Below are 20298 nucleotides of genomic sequence, written 5' to 3' on the forward strand. Positions count from 1 at the left end.
ATGCAAGTATTGTATTTCTGTTATATTCTTCCGTATGGTGGATAGGCTTATTGCATTATTTTGGGGCCGTGACACCAACTGAAATTTTCTTAATTGTTTAAAATTTAAAAAATTCAATAATTTTAGAATAAGGGTTTGGAGCTCCTATAAGGTTTTTCCTTAAAAATCTCATTTTCCTTATATAATATATAGATAGATAGTGAAACAAAGTTTATTTTTTCTTCTTCTCCGGATGTGAAATTATAAAATAAATTATAAACTAATTAGAGTTTTATTTTTATACGGTCAACTGGAAGTTAGCCAATGGAAATTTGTTTAATTGTTTAAATTTAATAAAATCAGTATGAGAAATTGTAATTAAATCGGCGAATCGATCAAACCTAAAATGGTTCAGCCTAATCGGTTAGGTCAAGTGACCAACCAACTTATATAAAAATTAATTAATTAAAACTTTTAAATGCTATTTTAATTTAAAATTTAAACTATTTTTAATTGAAGTATAGACAATACTACACTATTAAAATTCACTTTATATAAATAAAGCAATTCACTTTTTTTTTTTCCTTTTTCCAATGTGGGATTATAAAATAAAAGTTAACAATTATTTAAACGGAAAGTATATTTCTAATCAACCAATCTCAGTCTTTCAATCTTTAATCAGATCAACCTTTAATTTTTTTCGAATCAAACAAATCTAATCGATATATTTTGATAAAATCGTTAAAATTGCGGTTAAACCAACAAATCAAAAATGATGTAGGCTAATCAACCAGGTCATAAATAAATTAATTAAAAATGTTAAAATTTAAATTATATTGAATTTAAATATGTATAACACTTTAAAATATATTTAATTAAAACATGCACAATACTATAATATTAAATGAGATGAGAGTATAAGATTCACTTTATATGAGTAAAATAACTCATTTTTTTCCTTCTTTTTTCGATGTGGGATTGTCAAATAATATGAGTAAAACAACTCATTTTTTTCATTCTTTTTCCAATGTGGGATTATCAAATCAAAGTTAGTCAATGGAGATTTTTTTAAATTTTTTTTTGTTCGGTGAGATTTTCTTAATTATTTAAAATTAAGAAAATCAAAAAAAATTAATATGAGATGTTGAAACTAGCATAAGGTTCTTCACTAAAAATATTATTTTTCTTTTATAATAGATAGATAGATAGATAGATAGATTAATCAAAATAATTTAAATAAAATTTAAAAAATTAATTATTTAAAAACTGAAGAGGTGTGTTATAGTTTAATTTTCGATTATCAACTACTAACTTTAAAAAAAATTAAAATAAATAAATAAATAAATTCACCAAACAGAGCCTTCGCCGGTCGTTGGGAGGTGTGTTAGCCTCACTTGCCAGTTTAGGGAGCAGAGTGAAGCTTTCGAACAGAGAGAAGGTTTTTGAAGTACACAAATGGCCTGTGCTTCTTCTGCAATGAGTACAGTTGTCTTCAACCTCCCTCGAACTCGGCGGTCCTCTCCGATTCAGACCACCCGAGTCTGGCCTTCCAGTTCAGATGCTCTGCTGGGCAGACCGGGTTCTTCACCAAACTTGGTCGGTTGATCAAAGAGAAGGCCAAGAGCGACGTCGATAAACTCTTCTCCGGATTCTCCAAGACCCGAGACAACCTCGTCGTCATCGACGAGCTCCTCCTCTACTGGAATCTCTCCGACACCGACCGCGTCCTCGACGAATTAGAAGAGGTCCCTCTCTCTCTCTCTCTCCTCACTCTCTCTCATAGGTTAATTTCACTTTTATCCAATTTTTTCTATCAATTTCATCTATTTACATTAGTCTTTTGAGTTTCTAATTGTCTTTTTATTTTTTATTTTTTTAATTTCATCCATAAGATATCAATTTAATCTATTTTAGTGTTTAGAATTTTTAATTTCAGCTCAATGTATAATTTAGTCCAATTCGAAAAGGTTATCCAAATTAGTAGCATTAAGCCCAAGCAAAGATATAATAGAAATTTAAGCTTGTTCTAGAGTAAATTTGTTTCTTAACTAGGTAATGTCTTTTATTCTATTAATTATATTTTATTTCTGTAATACTTTCGACCATTAAATTGATTTGAATTAAATAATTTAACTCAGGAACTAAATAGACATTAATTTATGCACTCAATTTCTAGTTTTGGGACTAAGTAGACAATTTGACAATAATTCAGAGGCTGAAAATGAAATTAACCCTTTTTTGGCTTCATATCATCACTACAAAAAGAATTGTTTTTTGCGACGGCAAAACGCCGTCGCAAATACCCCAAACGCCGTCTCAAAAGGTTTTTGCGACGGCAAGTGGGGGTCGCAACAAAAGGGATTACAAAAGGGTTTTAGCGACGGCAAGTGCCGTCGCCTTTGTTTTTGCAACGGGAAAATGCCTTTTTTGCGACGGCAAATTTCTGTCGTCAATAATGGATGAAAATCTGAGTTTTTTGCGACGGCACAGTATTGTCGTCGCTAAAAGGGTTTTTTGCGACGGCAAAATTACCGTTGCTAAAAGTGTATTTGAGGCAGCAATCTGAGCCGTCGCTAATGACTATTGTCGACGGCAATGATACCGTCGCTAAAGGCCTTATTTTTCAATTCAATTCCATACCTTTTGCGACAGTATAGGTACCGTCGCAAAAAGCCTGGTTCAATTTTCTTTTTGAGACGGGGTGTTCTGCCGTCTCAAAAAAAATGAAAAAAAAAAAAAAAACCTGTATTAAAATTATTAAAAATATGAAAATAACCTGTATTAAATGAAAAATAACTAAAAAAAAATCGATAATTACATAATAATATAAATACATACATAAACAAAAGTTGACACATGATGAAAATTCATAATGTTGTTCCATTCATAACAATACATAAATAAAAATTCATAACAATAAAAATTATACCACTACATAATGTCGCATAATACATACATAATGTTGTTCACAAATTTAAATAACATAAATCAAAATCAAATTTGCAACATGAACTGCTTCAATTTGAACTACAATCTCTCTCTCTCTCCCCAAGTAAAACATCCACCAGAAACAGAATAACAAGAAAATTCAGGAGGCAAGAAACTATTCTCCATAACTTTTAGGTGAGCTCAAAAAACTCCCGGCAGCATAAACTCATTTCTTCATACACCTACATGAGTCATTATTTTATATAGATAAATAATAACAAATAAAAAAAAGTCCAATCAGGAAAGTAAAATAATAGCGTTTAATGGAGGACAAATTTTATGATTCTTCGATAGTAGAATATGCATACAAGTTTCTTGCGAATGCTTCGAAAAGCCTTGCAAAATTGTTCTGCCTTTGCTGCACCCACCTGTAACATGTGCACCAAAAGTTAGTTGTTATGCCCATTTTGTGTTAATATTTTCTTTTGCTATTTTCTGACAAGACCTCAATTAAGAGCATGCCCAACCTCGGGTTTTATTATTGTATTTGGACACCTGGCTAATGCCAGCCCAATATCAAATAACCTCACATCCACTATAAGTAAACTTTGGGGAATATGAGCTTGCCACATGAATGAATCCCCAAAAATCCCTTCTGTCAGATCTCTATCCCTTGTTAGCTTAATAAGATAAAACTTTTACAAACCTCATATTAATAATAGCAGAAGCTAAAATGGCAACTAACTTAGGGCTAGGCCATGAGCAGGCCCAAGCATGATCTGAACTTAGGTTTGGGATTAATGTGAAACAAAGTGTAGCACAATTTGCAAGACGATATGTCATTGTGCCATTTAATGCTTGTACTTTTTCCAAGACATGTTCCGCTAAATCAAAGACCAAAATGCACTATCACTTCTCAACCCATGCCCTTTTCGGTTGTCTTCTTATTCATGTTACACCTTAGTTCTACCACATTCCCACCATCAAATTTATTGGTCTTGAATGCAGATGAGCAAATCATCCCAAATCAAGCATTCTTTCATTATGTTAAAAACCCGCCCACTCAAAATGGTTTCATTTCTACTTTTATAGTTGTCTCAACAGTCCTCCATCTCAAATTCCCCTCCTTAAACAGGATCAATTTGTGAAAATGTTTTCTGACTACCTAACATGATATCAAATAGAATAACCTGGCATGTAGATAAATTAAATAAAAAAAAGACCCAACTAAAAGGGTGTTTCGTATAGATGCTATATCTATATGGGCAGTATCTATTCACTCTCATTACGAATAATCAATCCATACATCGAAAACAATCATTATAATTTAGCTATGTTGGTTGATTGTCTTATTTGATATTCATTATGAATATTAAATATGCTATTACGATTTTTTGAGTAAACATCTCTCCAAAGAGATGAAAAATATGAAATGGAAACTCTAACCAGAAAATTGAAGCAATAATAGTATCATCGAAAAATTATATGCTAGTTCTCCTGAGATAGGAATGCAAATTTCATATAGAATGCTTATGTTCCACACTAAAAGTATAATGAAATGTGGTTGTCAAGGAGAGTTAACTTCAAAGCAAAAAAAAAAAGATTGCTATTTATAATTTCCATGCACACAGTGATCACACATTAAAATTAATTACTGTGCTGTGAGTATATTTATTATGTTCATAAAGTATGACCACCACAAGCATTCTTACCTTCTTTTCTGCAGCCATCTTTAATTTCGCCCAAAATGAGAGTTATTGAAGAGTCTTTCAATATAGTAAAAAACTCATGGCCATAATAATACTAACCCTCCATACATCTTTGACGAGTATGAAGACAAAGATCCATAGCCATTGTCTCCTATCTATCAAAAGAGGAACAACCACTCAAATAAGAACCACAAGAACAGGGGTGGAGTTAAAAAATCAATTAAGTGGACAAAACAGTGAAAAAATTAAATAATAAAATACTGACATAAACACCAATGCAGGAAAAAGAGCAGACAATAAATTTATTTAGCACATAAATTTCAGTAGATACCAAACAGTTTTTCAAATTAAAAAATTCAACTTTTAAAGTTTTCAGTAGTTAATTTTCAGTTTTAGGAAACAATGCCTAAGTAACAAAATTAAAACAATATAGAAAAATAAGCAAGCACATTGCCATAAATGTACCAAAGAAAACTTGTAACTGGAAAAAAAAAATGAATAACAAGATCTAAAAATATCAAATGACCATAACACCAAGGAAATAACAAAGAAATTAAATGCCACAACATTGACATACTGATAAAGATCCATATCCATAAAGGCTGCCTGAAGAAAGCATGCGTAAGCCATCTCATTTATGATTGAACCACTTTTTCCAATTATACAACCAATAACTTTAGATGGAACAAGAAGCCGGATAGTTACAGTGTCATCATCTTCGTCATTTATCTTCCCTTGCAACAATAAAACCGCTTCAACTGCTATGGATTTCATGTCATCCATGGACTGCCAAAAAAAGTGGTGCAAAAATATCAAGACACATGGAATGAAGAATACCCTCAACAGCAGGTTTCCCAACCCAACAACTCAGAACATGATCCAACATTAAATAAATGGATACAGATAAATGATGGTATTTAGATGCCATTACATACAGTCATCAAAATAAAAATAAATGGGGCACAATAAATGAAGTAAAAAACAATTCTTCAAAAAATTAATGTTGTTTTGCATCAAACACTCTAGAGTTGCAAGAAACACAAGTCATGCCTCAGCAAGTTAAAGAAGTCATGACACAACCATCAAGTGTTAAATATTTATAAACACATGTTTTATTGTAAAGGTATTTTACAAACCCATGATAGCACGTAGAGATGATCCAAATGTACATATATATATATATATGTGTGTGTGTGTGTGTGTGTGTGTGTAGTAACTTGATCTGGGTCACAATTCCCCAATCAAAGTTAAAAACAGCGAGGAAATCAAGAGGCGGAGCAGTTTCTCCCTGTCCTCCTGCTACCTTTTGAGCACTTGACAAAGAACTCAGAATATAAATAAAAAGGAAGCAGAAAGAAAGCTACACCTCTGTCGAGGTGATGGAGATGATACATTCATCACGATCAGCCTTATCATCAAACTCAATACGAGCACCACTGGCCTGTCTCACACTTTTGATTGAACCCCCTCCCTTGCCAATAACGCGGCCAATCATGTCAGAGGGGCACAACACTCTCACAATTAACTCCTCCGAAATTGCAAACAATGCTCTCTTCCTTTGTAGTTTGTATTGACATTTATTCATTGGTAATGGCAAAATTTACATCACAGTAAACAATAACCCATACAAAAATAAAATAAAAAAATCCAGGCTACCAAAAAACCAAAAGAAAAAAAACAAAACAACACAAAAAAATTGGTTACAACACATTAAATAAAACAAGAATTCTTGAGAGAGACAGAAAGAAAACTGTGAGAAGACAACAGTTTCAGACAAACAAGGCTACAACACATTAAACAATTTAAAAAAAATAAAAAAAAAAATCTAGCAAATAGTTTATCGGATACAAATCCAAAGAGCGAAGAGTCTTTCAATAAACAAAAAATACAAATTATAAGAACTTATTATAAACCTAATTCGCGAACGCTGATATACTGTTGGAAAACCTAGGAAACGATCGTACCTGCAGATGAGAGAATCCAATTGAACAAAAACCCTAGGCGAAGGGAACATAAAGATGCAAAACCAGAGAGTGAGACTGATGAGATGAGAGAGTGAGGGAGACAGATCAGATCAGAGAGATATCTGATATATATATATATATATAAAACAAAAAAAAAAAACAACGATCGGGGGGTGAGAGAGAGAGAGAGACAGAGATTGAGAGAGAGAGTTTACCTGTGAGTAGATCGACGGTGCGATGATCGGTGCGATGAGATGAACAACGAGAGAGTCAGAGAGATCGGTGCAGATATGAAGAACAACGAAACGAGAGAGTGAGAGAGAGAGATATTTGGTAGAAATTAGGAATTTTGGTTCTAAGAGATTGGGGATTTTGGGGGGCGCGGGAATGGAGAAAAATGGGGGAACCGAGCGGGCGGGATTGGGAAAAATAATAATAATAATAATAATTTTCATCATAAATGAATATTTAAATAATAAAAAAAATAAATAATAATTTTCATTTTCATCATAAATGAATATTTAATGAATGAAAAATTATTATTATTATTTTTTATTTGGTAGAAGTAAGGATAATATTTTAATGAAAAATATTTTCTATTAAGAGTGATGAGTGAGAGAGAGAGACGGAGAGAGAGAGAGAGAGAGAGAAACAAACAGACGAAGAGAGAAAGAGATAGAGAGAGAGACAGAAAAAGAGAGAGAAACAAGAGATGAGCGAGAGATAAAAATTATTATTATTTGTTTCATATTTATTTTAATGAATAAAAATTATTATTATTTTTTTATTTGGTAGAAGTAGGGATAATATTTTCCATTAAAATAAAGTTAATTTTTTGTGGTCAATGTGGCATTTGCAGTAGTAGTAGTGGTAATAATGGAATGGCATTTGCAGTAGTGGTAAATGTGGTAGAGAAGATGGGTTGTAAGAGAGAGATGAGTGAAAGACAGATAGAGAAGAGAGATAGAAAGAGAGACAGACAGACAGACAGAGACAAAGTGATGAGCGAGAGAGAGACAAAGACTGACAGACAGAGAAGAGTGATGAGTGAGAGAGAGAAGAAAGGTAATATTTTGTGGTAGAGAAGAGGAACCGACAGTAGTGGTGAAGGTGGTGGATAAGAGATGATGGTGATGGTGGTGGTAGTGGTGGTGGTGATGGCGAAGGAGATTAGTGGTGAAGTTGTGGTAGTAGTAGAGTAGATGGAGTAGCAGGGGTGAAAGAGAGATAATGGTAGTAGTAGTAGTGGCAATAGTGGTAGTGGTGGTAGTGGAGTGGTGGCGATGGTAGTAGTAATGGTAGTCATAGAGGTGAAATGGCGACAGTGGTAGTAGTGGTGGTAGCGAAATGGCATTTACAGTAGTGGTGAAGGTGGTAGAGGAGATGAGTGGTGAGAGAGAGAGATGAGTGAGAGGCACACAGAGAGAGAATAGATGAGAGAAGAGATAGATGAATGAGAGACACACACAGAGAGAGAGAGAGAGAGAGAGAGAGACAAATAGACAGTCAGAGAGAGAAAAGTGATGAATGAGAGAGAGAAAAAGATGAAAAAATGGGTGAAAAGATATAGACAGAGAGAGACAAAGAGAGAAAAAAAAGAGCGAAAAGAGATAAACGAGAGAGAGACAGAAAGAGATGAGCGAGAAAACGAGAGAGAAAAAAAGAAGAGAGAGAGAAGAGAGACAGAGAGATAAGATAGATGAAAGAGATAGAGAGAAGAGAGATGGACGAGAGACACAGAGAAAAAGAGAGAGACAGACAGACAGACAGACAGAGAAAAGTGATGAGTGAGAGAGAGAAAGAGAAGAGAGACAGAGACACAGAGAGAAAGAGAGAGACGGACATACAGAGAAGAGTGATGAGTGAGAGAGAGACAGAAAAGAGAGACAGAGACACATAGAGAAAGGGAGAGACGGACAGACAGAGAAGAGTGATGAGTAAGAGAGGGAAAGAGAAGAGAGACAGAGACAGAGAGATAGGAAGATGAAAAAATAGGTGAAAAGAGAAATGCTCAAAAGAGTAAGACGACGTCGTTTATAGTGGATCGATAAATCGAGAAGGAGCTCGAGAAATAGAGAAGATTGGAGTAAGAGAGTGAGCAAGGCGAACATAGTGAGGGAGAAATAGACAAATAGACAAGCAGAGAGAGAGAGAGAAGAGTGATGAGTGAGAGAGACAGGGAGAGAGAGATAGACAGAAAAAGAGATAGAGAGAGAAAGAAAGAGAGAGAGATAGAGATAGAGGGAAAGATAGAAAAGAGAGAGAGAAACAAGAGATAAGCGAGAGATAGACAAAAAGAGAGAGAAATAGAGCGAAAAGAGATGAGCAAGAGAGAGACACAGAAAAAGAGAGAGACAGAGAGAGAAGAGAAATGGGTGAGAGAGATAGAGAGAGATAGAAAGATAAAAGAGAGAAAGAAAAGAAATGAGAGAGATAGAGAGAAGAGAGATGAGCGAGAGAGACAGAGAGAGAAAACATATGAGAGAGATAGAGAGAAGAGAGATAGGCGAGAGACACAGAGAGAAAATGAGAAAGAGAAACAGATAGACAGAGAAAGAAGAGTGATGAGTGAAAGAGAAAAAGAGAAGAGAGAGAGATAGAGACAGAGAGACATGAAGATGAAAAATGAATGAAAAGAGAAATATTATATCAAAAGAGTAAGAAGACATTGTTTTTTTAAATTTTTTTTGCGACAGAAAAAAGTACTAGAATTTATTCAAACCATTTTGTGACTGTATATATATGAAGCTGTCTCAAAACCACAATCACTATGCTAGGTTAGAGTTTTCGAAAAACTCTTTTGAGAAAATTATACTTTCTTGTTTGCCGTGTTATATTGTTTTTACTGAATTTTTTTAATATTTTAAGTATACCAAAAGGCGGAAGCAGCAAACAGAATGAAGCAAATGGATTACGAAATCAAATATGATCAAAATTGAACAATAACAGAATTGGAACATACAGCACTAATTAAAGAAAATCATTTAATAAAGCTTTGTAATTTAAAATACAGAAAATAACTTACAATTACAATTGTAGCAACTGCAAGGATCTTAACTAGTTAACAAACGGGAGGATGTAATTGTCAAAAATTGAAGACTGCGTGAGTGATTACAACTGATTACAATATATAGAAAAACAAATTAACGATGCAGCTTGTGATTGATGGAGGCAGCTGGCAGCGCATGGAGCAAAGCAGATGCTGTCGGTTGCTTTCGGGTGATTGATTGAACAGTTGAGTAGCTTTAACAAAAGTTGATTGAGTGAATAGTGACGATGAACAGTAAAAGTGAACAGTAACTTTTACTATTCATCACTTTCGGTGAACATGTGAATAAAGGAATTAGAATAAATACAAATTGGCAGCTTTTCTCAAAAAAGTATTGATTGAAGCTAATTTGTATTTATAAGGAATCCCACGTTGATTAAATAAACGGATCCTGAGCATCTTGAAACTCGGGACAAGAATATTGATTGGTTGATCCTTCAGAAGAGTGTGAATGTTCTGAACCTTCTTCTGAACTATCTGAAGTTGATTGGGCTTCAGCTTGATCCACAAGTTTGCGGGCTAGCTGGAGCAGTTCATCTCTGGATGACTTGGGCTTGATTTTAGACTTTTCCTTAGGCTGAGCTGGAGGTGAAATGGGCTTTGACTGGGCCTTGGATTTGGATTTTGACTTGGGCTTTGATTGAGTCTTGGGCTGAGCCGGCAATGCAGGACCTTTGGACTTAGCCTTGGACTTTGATTTATCAGTTGTGGGCTGAATTTTGGATTTGGATGAAATGGGCTTGGAACCACTAGATGAGGGGCTTCCAAGATTGATTGGAGGAAGACTGGGCTGACTTCCTTGACTAACTACAGCAGTTGGGTTCTGCTGGGCTTTAACAAGTGCAGGAGTAGGAGCACATTGATCAGATGGGAATTCTTCTTGAACAATTTCAAATATGCGGGGCAAATTGAACTTAGCCCACCATTTGACTGAATGCTGACGAATGACTATTTTATCATCAAGTCCATAATGCCATTTGAATATCCAAAGGATTTTATATTTGGATATAAAAATTAACAATAAGGGAAATTGTCTTTGGTGAGTGGTGAATGGGTAAACAGAGGCAAAATAATGAATTAGGTCATTAAGACCGTCAGGGAGGATATCTGTAATGGCGCCATAATGAGTCCACCATCGCAGAAACCAGAATGGTAAATCAGACTTGAATTTTTGATCAAAAGAAATGAACCAAGAATGACTGAAGGTTTCATTTTGGTACAAGAAGATCTTGAACCAAGCATCAATGTAATCATGATAATTATACTGAATAGAGTGACCAGGCAAATCTCGAAACTGATAAGGAGGACCCCATTCAGCTAAAGAAATAATGTTATGAATGTAGATTGAATGATACAGGATCTTATAGGAATAAGTTAGATCCTGAATTGGTTTAATCAGAATTGATTGATGGTGAATCAAAATATCTTTGTAATAGGAGAGTGTTTTCTCTGGATGTGAAAGGATGAAATGGCATCCAGAGCCAAAATAGGATTGAGCAATTTCATTAATGGTTTGACTCTTAGGGTGACTGAGTTCTTTGTAAAACAGGTTAGTGATATGTGATTTGGTGTAATCAGATCGAGACGACCTGACCGGGTTAGCAGGGAGTGGAGTAACTGATACTGATTGGCTAGAAGCAAAGGGATTAGTGGCTAAAGCAGATGAGTAATTAGGTCGATAAATGTTACCAAGAACTTGGTAACGGTTAACCATTTCAAAAGAATGAGATGGAGTAATTGACTCCAAAGGAGGAGGAACAAGAAGTTGATTAGGTTTACTGGAAGATGGGACCAAAGCCTTGGAAGGAGGCCTTGGGCGAGACATCTGTGGAATCAAGAAACAATGATTAGCAACTAGAAAGAATATCTAAATAATTCTGGTAATAGTGTAAACAGTTAAGGTAATCAGCAAGTAAATTGTGACGAGCTTGAATCTGGTGGTAATTGATGTATTGGGCTCTTTTAGTAGTTTTTCTGGCTGATTGGAGACGGTGAATGCAGTAGGATACTTGCTTAATTAGAGTTTGGTAATAGGTAATTTGGGTTTTAAGGTATGGAATATGTGGAGTAGCACTCATCCCTTACCCCCCTGTAAAAATTCCCGAGTAAGAAAATTAGGATGGGAATTTTGACAACCAGGGATATAAGTAATACCAAAATCAAAAATACTTAAAATAGATTGCTAGCGGGCAAAAATTTGTTTACTAGCAAGATTTTGAACATCTTTTTCTAAAACATATTTAGCAGATTTGCAATCAACACGAAGTAAAATTTTTTGATTTAAAATATCATATTGAAATTTTTGAATACATAAAACAGTAGATAAAATTTCTTTTTTAATAGTATTATAATTTAATTTTGCTTTATTCCAGATACCAGAATGATAACAAACAATTTGTTCAGATGATTGAGGAGTGACTTTCTGCAGAAGAATGCCACCATAAACAATATCAGAAGCATCAGTTTGAATAATTTTGAATGAATTCTCACTAGGAATACCAAGACAAAGAAGAGACTTAACATATTGTTTGATTTGTTGAACAATAGAAGTGTGAACAGAAGACCAAGGAGGAGGATTATCCTTTAACCTATCAAACAGAGGTTGACAGACTTTCCTAAGGTCTTTATAGAATTCAGCAATGTAATTGAGGGAACCTAAAAACCTTTGTAATTGGGTTTTATCAAGAATTGCATCAGGAAACTTAGACGCAAACTCGATGGAGCGACTAATGGGGAGAATAGTATTATGGTGAATATCATATACTAAAAATCTGACTTTTGTTTGAAATAGTTTAATTTTAGGAGCAGAAATGACTAAACCATGACTTTTAATAGTATAAAAGAATGCAGTTAAATGTTTCTAATGTTCACTAAGTAATTTGGAAAAAATTAATATGTCATCAATGTAAACAATTGAAAAATGACTAAATTGGTTGAATATGTCATTCATGATATGTTGAAATTCACTAGGAGCATTTTTTAATCCAAATGGCATGACATTCCATTCATATTAACCAAAAGGTGTATTAAAAGCAGTTTTGTATCTATCTTTTGGGTGGATTTGAATTTGCCAAAAACCACTTTTTAAATCAAATTTACTAAAAATAACAGCTTGACTAAGTCTTTTAATCAAATCTTTTTTATTAAGAATAGGATAGCGAATCCATTCTAAAACAGCATTTAATGGTTTATAATTAATCACTAGGCGAGGGACACCTCGTTCTAATTCAGCATTTTTATTAACATAAAAAGCAGGACAAGACCATGGGGATTTACTAGGACTAATGATTCGATTTTTTAATAATTCATTTATTTCTTTTTTACACATTTCAAGTAAATCATGATTCATCTGAATAGGTCTAGATTTAGTAGGCATTTGTCGTTCATTAAAATCCTTGATATATGGTAACGTAACTACATGCTTTTTCCTATGCCAAAATGCAGTAGGTAAAGTTGAACAAACAGTTGATTCTAATTTTAATTTAAAATTATTAATTTGAGAACTAAGAACTGGATCAGTCAATTGTTGATCAATTCTCTTGTAATTAATTTCTTCTTTAAGGAAATTTAAATGTCTAGTTAGACGATTAATAGTATGAGAAATAGAACAATCTTTTAATTGATTTAATTCTAGCATTTCAGGTGGGGATAAAAATTTAAATGTGACAGGTTGACCTAAAACATGAGTGGTTATGCCGTTACTAGATGTAGTAAACGGATATAGTAAATAAATAAATGGTGTACCTAAAATAATTTTATCAGTCATATTTTTAACCAAAACAAACGAAGTGTTAAAATATACATTATCTTGACAGACATGAACTTTCGGTAATTTATATTTAATATACATTTGACTACCATTAGCAGAAGTCAATTTCTCATGACATTTTTCATAATATTTAGTAGGGAGCAATCCTTCTTGTATGCAATTTAAATCAGCACCAGTGTCAATTAAAGCAATTAATTCTAATTGAAAATCTTCAACAACGATTTTAATTTTTGAATACCATTTTTTAATATAAATTTTATTGATTAGATTTAATCGTTTGTCTTTAAGGGCATTAGATTGATGAGATTGATTATCAAATAAGAGTTTATTGGGATTAGTGTGATCATAATCATGTTCGGAATTATTTTCTGATTCATGAGGAGAGGTATTTGGATTAGGTTGGAAATTATCGAAACTTTGATTAAGTTTTAGAGTAATAATTTCATCTTCTAATTTTTTATCTTTATTTTGTAGCTCTCGAATAGTTTGTTTAATTTGGTTAATTTCAGATTGTAAATCTTGAAGTGTAATTTCTTTATTTTTATTCTTAAATCTTTCTAAAGTTTTGGATAAGCTAATAATAGGTTTATCAAACTTAGGTTTATTGTCTGAATGAATTAATAAAGATTTTAATTTATCCACATATTTTTGTTTTAAACTAGGATCATCTAATTTGCTAATTAATTCAATCAGAGCAAATTCTTCTTGATTTGATTTTGTAAGGACAGTAATTTGTTTAACTGGTTTACAACAAACATCATTGCATCCTAATGTTATATTATTATTATCAGAATCAGTACTGGGTGAATGATTATCAGAAGAAGTTTAAGGAGTATCAGAAGAGGAATTACTAACAGATTGATTTAATTGAAAGATTTCAAATATTTGATTCTTAGAGTCATCATTTATTTATAATTGATTAATCTTATTTTTTAATTTTTGTTTTTCTTTACATTTATTAGAATAATGACATTTTTTACCACAGTTATAACATGTAATATCTTTATTAGATTTAGATTTTGGATGTGATTTTTTGTAATATTTCTTTTTGGGTTTAGTATAAAATTTATCATTGGATTTGGAAGGTGAATAATTTTTTTTTGTATTTATTAGAATATTTGGATTTATATTTATGTTGTGATTTCCTACGAGAGGGTGCTACAGGAGGTAAACCATATTGTTCACAGAAATTTCCTAATTCATATTTAGCTTTGTGTTTATCTTTAGTGGCTTTTTGACTAAGTTTAAGATCAATACACATTTTTAAACCTTCTTTTTGAATAGTGCTAATTATATCACCATAGGTTAAATTATCATATTCAATAATACCAGTAGGTTGACTAAGGACATCTCTAATTTTGTGAGCAAATAAACTAGGTAATCCATTAATAAATTTTTCTTTCCAAAATGACTTAGTACAGTCTTCTCTTAACATAACTCTAGAGGTAAACACATCTTTATACCATCTAAAATCACTTAAGGTTGGGCAGGTGAGGTTACTAAGTGGATCATGTATGCGAGAATAGATATTTGTTGGGGTACCAATAAAATGTTGAACAATTGTATAAATTAAGGCATTAATACCATCAGGGTGGCAACATCCAATAGTTTCGTCAAAGATAGGTAGACCATTATCATCAGTTTGATTAGCATAAATTATGGATTCTCTTTGTTCTTCAGTTAAATATTTTTCCCACCAAGATTTGAGCATACCAGTAAAACCAGAAGTAATTAATGTAACAATTTCAGGTTGAGTATATTGGGGATAATTGGAGAGATAACTGTTGGAGACCATAGATAAATGATTTAATTTTTGGAGGATTTGATCTTCACTAAGACCATCAATATTCCATTTGTATAATCGTTTAGCAGAAACAGAAAATTGATTATTAAAATTAGTTTCTTCAAATTGAAGATCAACAGGAGTAGGTCGAGAATACCAATTTTTTGTAGTTTGAGGATTAACTTTGGGATAATGAATTTTATTTAGAGTAGAAGATTGGAATTGTTGAGTTAATTGATTTAGTTCATTATCAGTGGTTTCAGTTTCAGATTGGGTAGACACAGTTTCAATAGTAGGTTGCTGATTTAGAACAGTAAGACCTTTATCTTTAGAGGGTGAAGTATTATCAGAGGTAGATAATTTAGTAAATAATTTTTCAATAGCTTTGACAGTAGATTGATCATTTGTAACTAAACTGGTTCGTTTGGAACGATTACTGGGTAGATTAAGTAAGGGTGGATCTAAAGATTGTTTAGTAGATGTGTTTTGAACAGATTCTAAATTGGTTTCTATCTTGTCTAATTGTTTACCAATTGTGTTTAAGTATTGATTAGTATAATTATTTTGTTCAATAACCTTTTTAATCTCATTATCATTACCAGGTAGTTTGAAAGGAGAAGCAGGGATTTCAGACCCTTGCGGATTAAGAATTATTTTCTCTAAAGGTGGATGACTAGAACTAACAGAAGTAGTGTCAGAAGTTTTCCATTTATGTTTGGTGATTGTATTAATCTTGTTGTAATATTTGTCAACATATTCTAATAGGGGTAATTCAAAACCATATTCGATCATGAAATCATACCATTGTCTAGTGATTTTGGACATTTGAGTAGAATTATATTTAGCATAGTAAGCATGTCGTTGGGATTTATTTTTAGAGGATTTAAACTCAATCAGTAATTTATCTAGATCAGGTTTGAATTCTTTTTTGATTGTCATTAATTGAGGATTAACTGGTGGTATAAATTCTTCGAAATCAGTTTGAGTTGGAGAATGATTAGAAGCAATTTCTTCTTCGTCTTTGGGTAAATGTGTATGTGTAGAATAAACAGGTTTACTAATTTGAGAGGAAGTAGTATTATCAATACCTTTTAATTTATTTATAGAAGGTTGACCAAGATGGATTTGACTATTTTTTCGAAATAAAGGAGTATTAAATATTTCATCTTCAGTTTCAATTTCAGTTGGAACACTAGATGTACTATGTCGAGAGGATTGACTTCGATTAAATTTAATTCGAACAGAACCATCATTGAATTGATGAATATCTTGGATATCTTGAATTGAGGATTGTTGTTGATTATGTTTGTAATTTTCATTAACAGTAATCCATTGATCAGGTAGATCTACATTTTTCCATTCAATCATTTGAGGGACATTAATATGGGATTCTCCATCGTTACTACTACTTTGGATTAATAGAGTTTTATCTTTGGGACTCTTATGTAAAGCATGAACATTTAAATTAGTTTGCATACATTTGTAATGAACACGATAAATTAATGCAATATTATGAACTTTATCTTTCATGATAGTAAATGAACCATGTAACTGAATATTTAATGTTAATGCATCTAAAATATGTGGATCACGTAAACTAAGTGTAAAATCAGGAAAACAATTAAAATGTACTGGACCTTTATGCAGACCAGTTTCCATCATACCCATTAAACTATCATTGTAATCAAGAAAGCGAGCATCTCGTAAACATAATAAAACAGAGGTATTTTTACCTACTATGGTTAATGGATTAACACCAACTTGAATTAGACCAATATGCATGAAATTGTAACCATTATTTAAATGTCTTTTAATTAATTTTGCATCAAATAATTGACAGGTTTCTCGAGGCTTTTCTAAAGCATAAACTTGTTCAATTGTTTTAACATGCAGAGTAATTTTAAAAACATTCTATATGAAAGTAGTTTTATAGATTTCTTTAATTGGCAATTTAGGTATATTCCATCCTGCATCAATTTTATCATTTTGTATTTCAACATCTTCTTCATTTATTACTAATCCTTGATTCGGTATTGAGGGCAAAGTTGTTGACCTAGAACTGACTGATGAGTTACTTCTAAATAATCGATTCATTGTTTTGTTTAATTAATCAGTTTTACAGATACCTTACCCTATTCTAGTCATGTTATCACAGACCAAAATGGTTTTAGTACAGACCCTATTCGGAAGACCCCAGTGTCCTACACTGCCTAACGCTAAGGACTTACTCTGGACAGGGAACGAAAGTAAGTGACTTAAACCAGGTGGATAAACACAGACCGATCTCTTGGGTGATTAAGATGAACTGAAAACTCGATTAATCAAATAAACAACAGAATTGATTAATTGGAAGAAACAAAACAGTTAGAAACAGGATACAACATAACTAGGCTCTGATACCAAAAATTATTTATGTTAGGTGCACCTAAAAATTAAAAAAAAATTATAAATTTTTTTTTAAAAAATTCACTAAATACCAAAAATACAATAATTCAATACATTTTTTTTGTATTTTTATGTATTTATTAATTTTTAAAAATATTTTTTCATAATTTTTTTTTTAGATGCATCTAAGTAAGGTGCATCTAAAAAAAATATTTAAAATTTAGAAATATACACTAAAAATTAAAAAAAGAAACACGAAAGTCACTTTTTGAGACGGCAAAAAATGCCGTCTCAAAAAAGCAGAGTATTTGCGACGGCACCATTTGTCGTCTAAAAAAAGCAGAGCATTTGCGACGGCACAATTTTCCGTCTAAAAAAAGCAGAGTATTTGCGACGGCAGAAAATACCGTCGCAAATGCTCTCATTTTTTGAGACGGCAAATTGTGCCGTCGCAAATGCTATGCTTTTTTGAAACGGCAAATGGTGCCGTCGCAAATACTTTGATTTTTTGAGACGGCATTTTCTGCCGTCGCAAAAAGTGACTTTTTGAGACGGCAAGTGTGCCATCGCAAATAGTTTCGTGCCATATACCCACTTTTCTTGTAGTGCATAATGGATCCGAGCGGTCTTTTTACGTGTTGGCTGTCGGCTACCTAACTCATAACCCTCCTCCTTTTCCTGGGCTTGGGACTGGCGGAGTTGTTAAGCAACCCCGACAAAGTTAAGAATTAACCCTTATATGATTTAAATTATTTTAGTTGTAAAATTAGCTTTTTGCTCATTAGGTTAGGCTTACTGATTGGGACGGGGATCGAAATCAGAAACTAAATAGATGAAATTGATAGTTTAGTGATGAAATAGAAAAAATGACAATAGTTTAGTGGATAAAAATGAAATTAACCCTGTATATATATATATATATATATTCATGAATGGATGCTTGTATATGTGAATATTTTGATATATATTGTCAGCAATTTAGCAGCTACATGAAAGTATTTGTTGTATAAACAAGTGGAGTTTGAAATTGAAGTTCATGTTAGTTCTTAATGTGTGTGAATTTTGAAGAAAATGTGGAAAATAGTATATAATTATGATTTGAAAATTATAGGGTCTTTTTTTTATTTTAGGATATTTGGAGAACTAATATGGAAGTATTTATTTATTGTATAAACTAGTGGAATTTGAAATTGAAGTTCATGTTAGTTGTTTGAATTTTTATGAAGTCGTGGAAAATTTTATAACTACGATTTGGAGGTTATCGTTTTATTACTATTATTTATTTATTTTAGGCTTTGCTGGTTGCTGATTTTGGGCCAAAGATTACTATTAAGATTGTGGAGAGCTTGCAGGATGATATATATGCTGGGAAGCTCAAATCGGGAAGCGAGATAAAGGTAATCATTCTGAATTTTAAATTTACACAAACCTGCCCTGCATTTGGTTGCTTAGAAACTTAAGGAAATAAAAGAAAGGAAAAGTAATTTTCCTTGCCTATTTTACTTAATGTGGGTTTGTTGGAGTGATTTTTCTTATTGGGTTCTAAATGTTGGTTGTAGATTTAAATGTCATTGTAAAATTTTATAACCAACCAAACAAACTAGCATTGGCTAATTTGATTTTTAATGTCAATTCTGATTGTTGGAGGATGCCCTGAAGAAGTGTGTGTCGGATTTGGCAACTAAGAAAGGGAATAAAGCAGAGCTTCAACTTGGATTCAGGTTTGGTAACTAAGAGAGTTGTGGCTTGGGCCATTTTGGATTTGGTTGATGACCTGCTCAGAATCTGTCTCAATCTCCACATCCATTTTGCCTTTTTGAAAGAGGATGGTAAGGCCTTTGTAGATGGTCCATAGTTCAGCTTCCAAGTTTGAGCAATGTCCTAGCTTGCCATAATATCCCCATATCCAGGTTCCAGCGTTATCCCACAGTAAACCTCTATGATTAGCTTGTCCTAGGCCACCTTTAGAGCATCCATTTGTATTAAATTTTAGTTTACTTGCAGATGGGATACATCAATTAATTAATCTAGGTTGGGGTGGAGAGGGGATTAGAAAGCCTGGTCAGTCTCTTGAACATAATTCTTTATGTTCTTGAGACTGATTTGAATGGGGTTAGCCAAGTTTTCAAAAAGAATTTTGTTGCGATCCTTCCAAATCTGCCAAAGCGTTACAACGAAAATGAGGTACCATTTGTTACCAAAAAATAGCTTTTTATTTGTCATGTTAGAAGTAACCCATTCAAACAAAGGTTGTCCACATCCTTGCTCCCACCAATTATGATTCTTAATTTCAGTCCATACTTCTTTGGATTTGGGGCAGTCCTTGAGGAGATGGCTAATATTCTCACTAAATAGCCCATATCTAGGACACAGATTAGAAGTTGCCATGTTCCTCATAAGCCGCAAATGGTTTGTAAGCAATCTTTCTCTCAGAATAAGCCAGAGGAAACATCTTAGTTTTGGGGGAATTTTGATATTCCAGATCCATTTCCAATCTTTGTCATCTCTTTTCTGATTGGTAATGATTTTATAGGCAAATGCAGTTGAGAAGTTGCCATTAGAGGACCTAATCTAGGAAGAAGCATCAGTATAGGTCACATATCTAGGCCTATAAATCTTGAGGATATCTTGGAGGTCTTGTTGGTAGATAAGATTAGCAAGGATATCAGTGTCTCAGTTCCCCTCATCATCAAGTACAAAGCTAACCTTATTTGAGTCATTAACCTGCAGGG

At 32.9% G+C, this 20298-nt stretch overlaps 1 protein-coding gene and 1 long non-coding RNA gene across 12 annotated transcripts; one reads left to right on the plus strand and one right to left on the minus strand.

Annotated features, from left to right (window-relative positions):
- The first annotated feature begins 1351 nt into the window (after positions 1–1351).
- LOC145790197 (uncharacterized) lies at positions 1352–19606 on the plus strand. Its single transcript, XR_014328860.1, has 3 exons — positions 1352–1724; positions 18859–18963; positions 19214–19606. It is a non-coding gene; the product is annotated as an uncharacterized LOC145790197 (long non-coding RNA).
- On the minus strand, positions 2840–6986 carry LOC114257904 (KH domain-containing protein At4g18375-like). 11 transcript variants are annotated; one of them, XR_014330073.1, is made up of 6 exons: positions 6796–6986; positions 5983–6580; positions 5194–5402; positions 4620–4771; positions 3276–3335; positions 2840–3149 (listed from the first exon to the last, which is right to left on the minus strand). XR_014330073.1 is itself a non-coding variant. In XM_082869674.1 (5 exons), the coding sequence occupies exons 2-5, from the start codon at positions 6199–6201 to the stop codon at positions 3134–3136; spliced, it is 372 nt and encodes a 123-aa protein (XP_082725800.1). In that variant the 5' UTR covers positions 6202–6613; positions 6796–6986; the 3' UTR covers positions 2840–3133. The 11 variants fall into 11 exon arrangements, 1 of the variants encoding a protein (XP_082725800.1); XR_014330074.1 differs by lacking the exon at positions 5983–6580 and adding an exon at positions 6581–6613; XR_014330075.1 differs by lacking the exon at positions 5983–6580 and adding an exon at positions 6581–6655 and having other exon boundaries at positions 5322–5402.
- Positions 19607–20298: the final 692 nt, after the last annotated feature.

This window comes from Camellia sinensis, chromosome 5 (genome assembly GCF_055761805.1).
Source record: "Camellia sinensis isolate YWXY chromosome 5, ASM5576180v1, whole genome shotgun sequence".
Classification (NCBI taxonomy): Eukaryota; Viridiplantae; Streptophyta; class Magnoliopsida; order Ericales; family Theaceae; genus Camellia; species Camellia sinensis.

Coding starts and splice junctions, on each gene's coding strand:
- LOC114257904 (XM_082869674.1), bottom strand. CDS start 6,201: ATGAATAAATGTCAATACAAACTACAAAGGAAGAGAGCATTGTTTGCA. Junction 5,403..5,982: donor TCTCCATCACCTCGACAGAG/GTGTAGCTTTCT, acceptor TTTTTTTGGCAG/TCCATGGATGACATGAAATC. Junction 4,772..5,321: donor ATGACGAAGATGATGACACT/GTAACTATCCGG, acceptor CTCTTTTGATAG/ATAGGAGACAATGGCTATGG.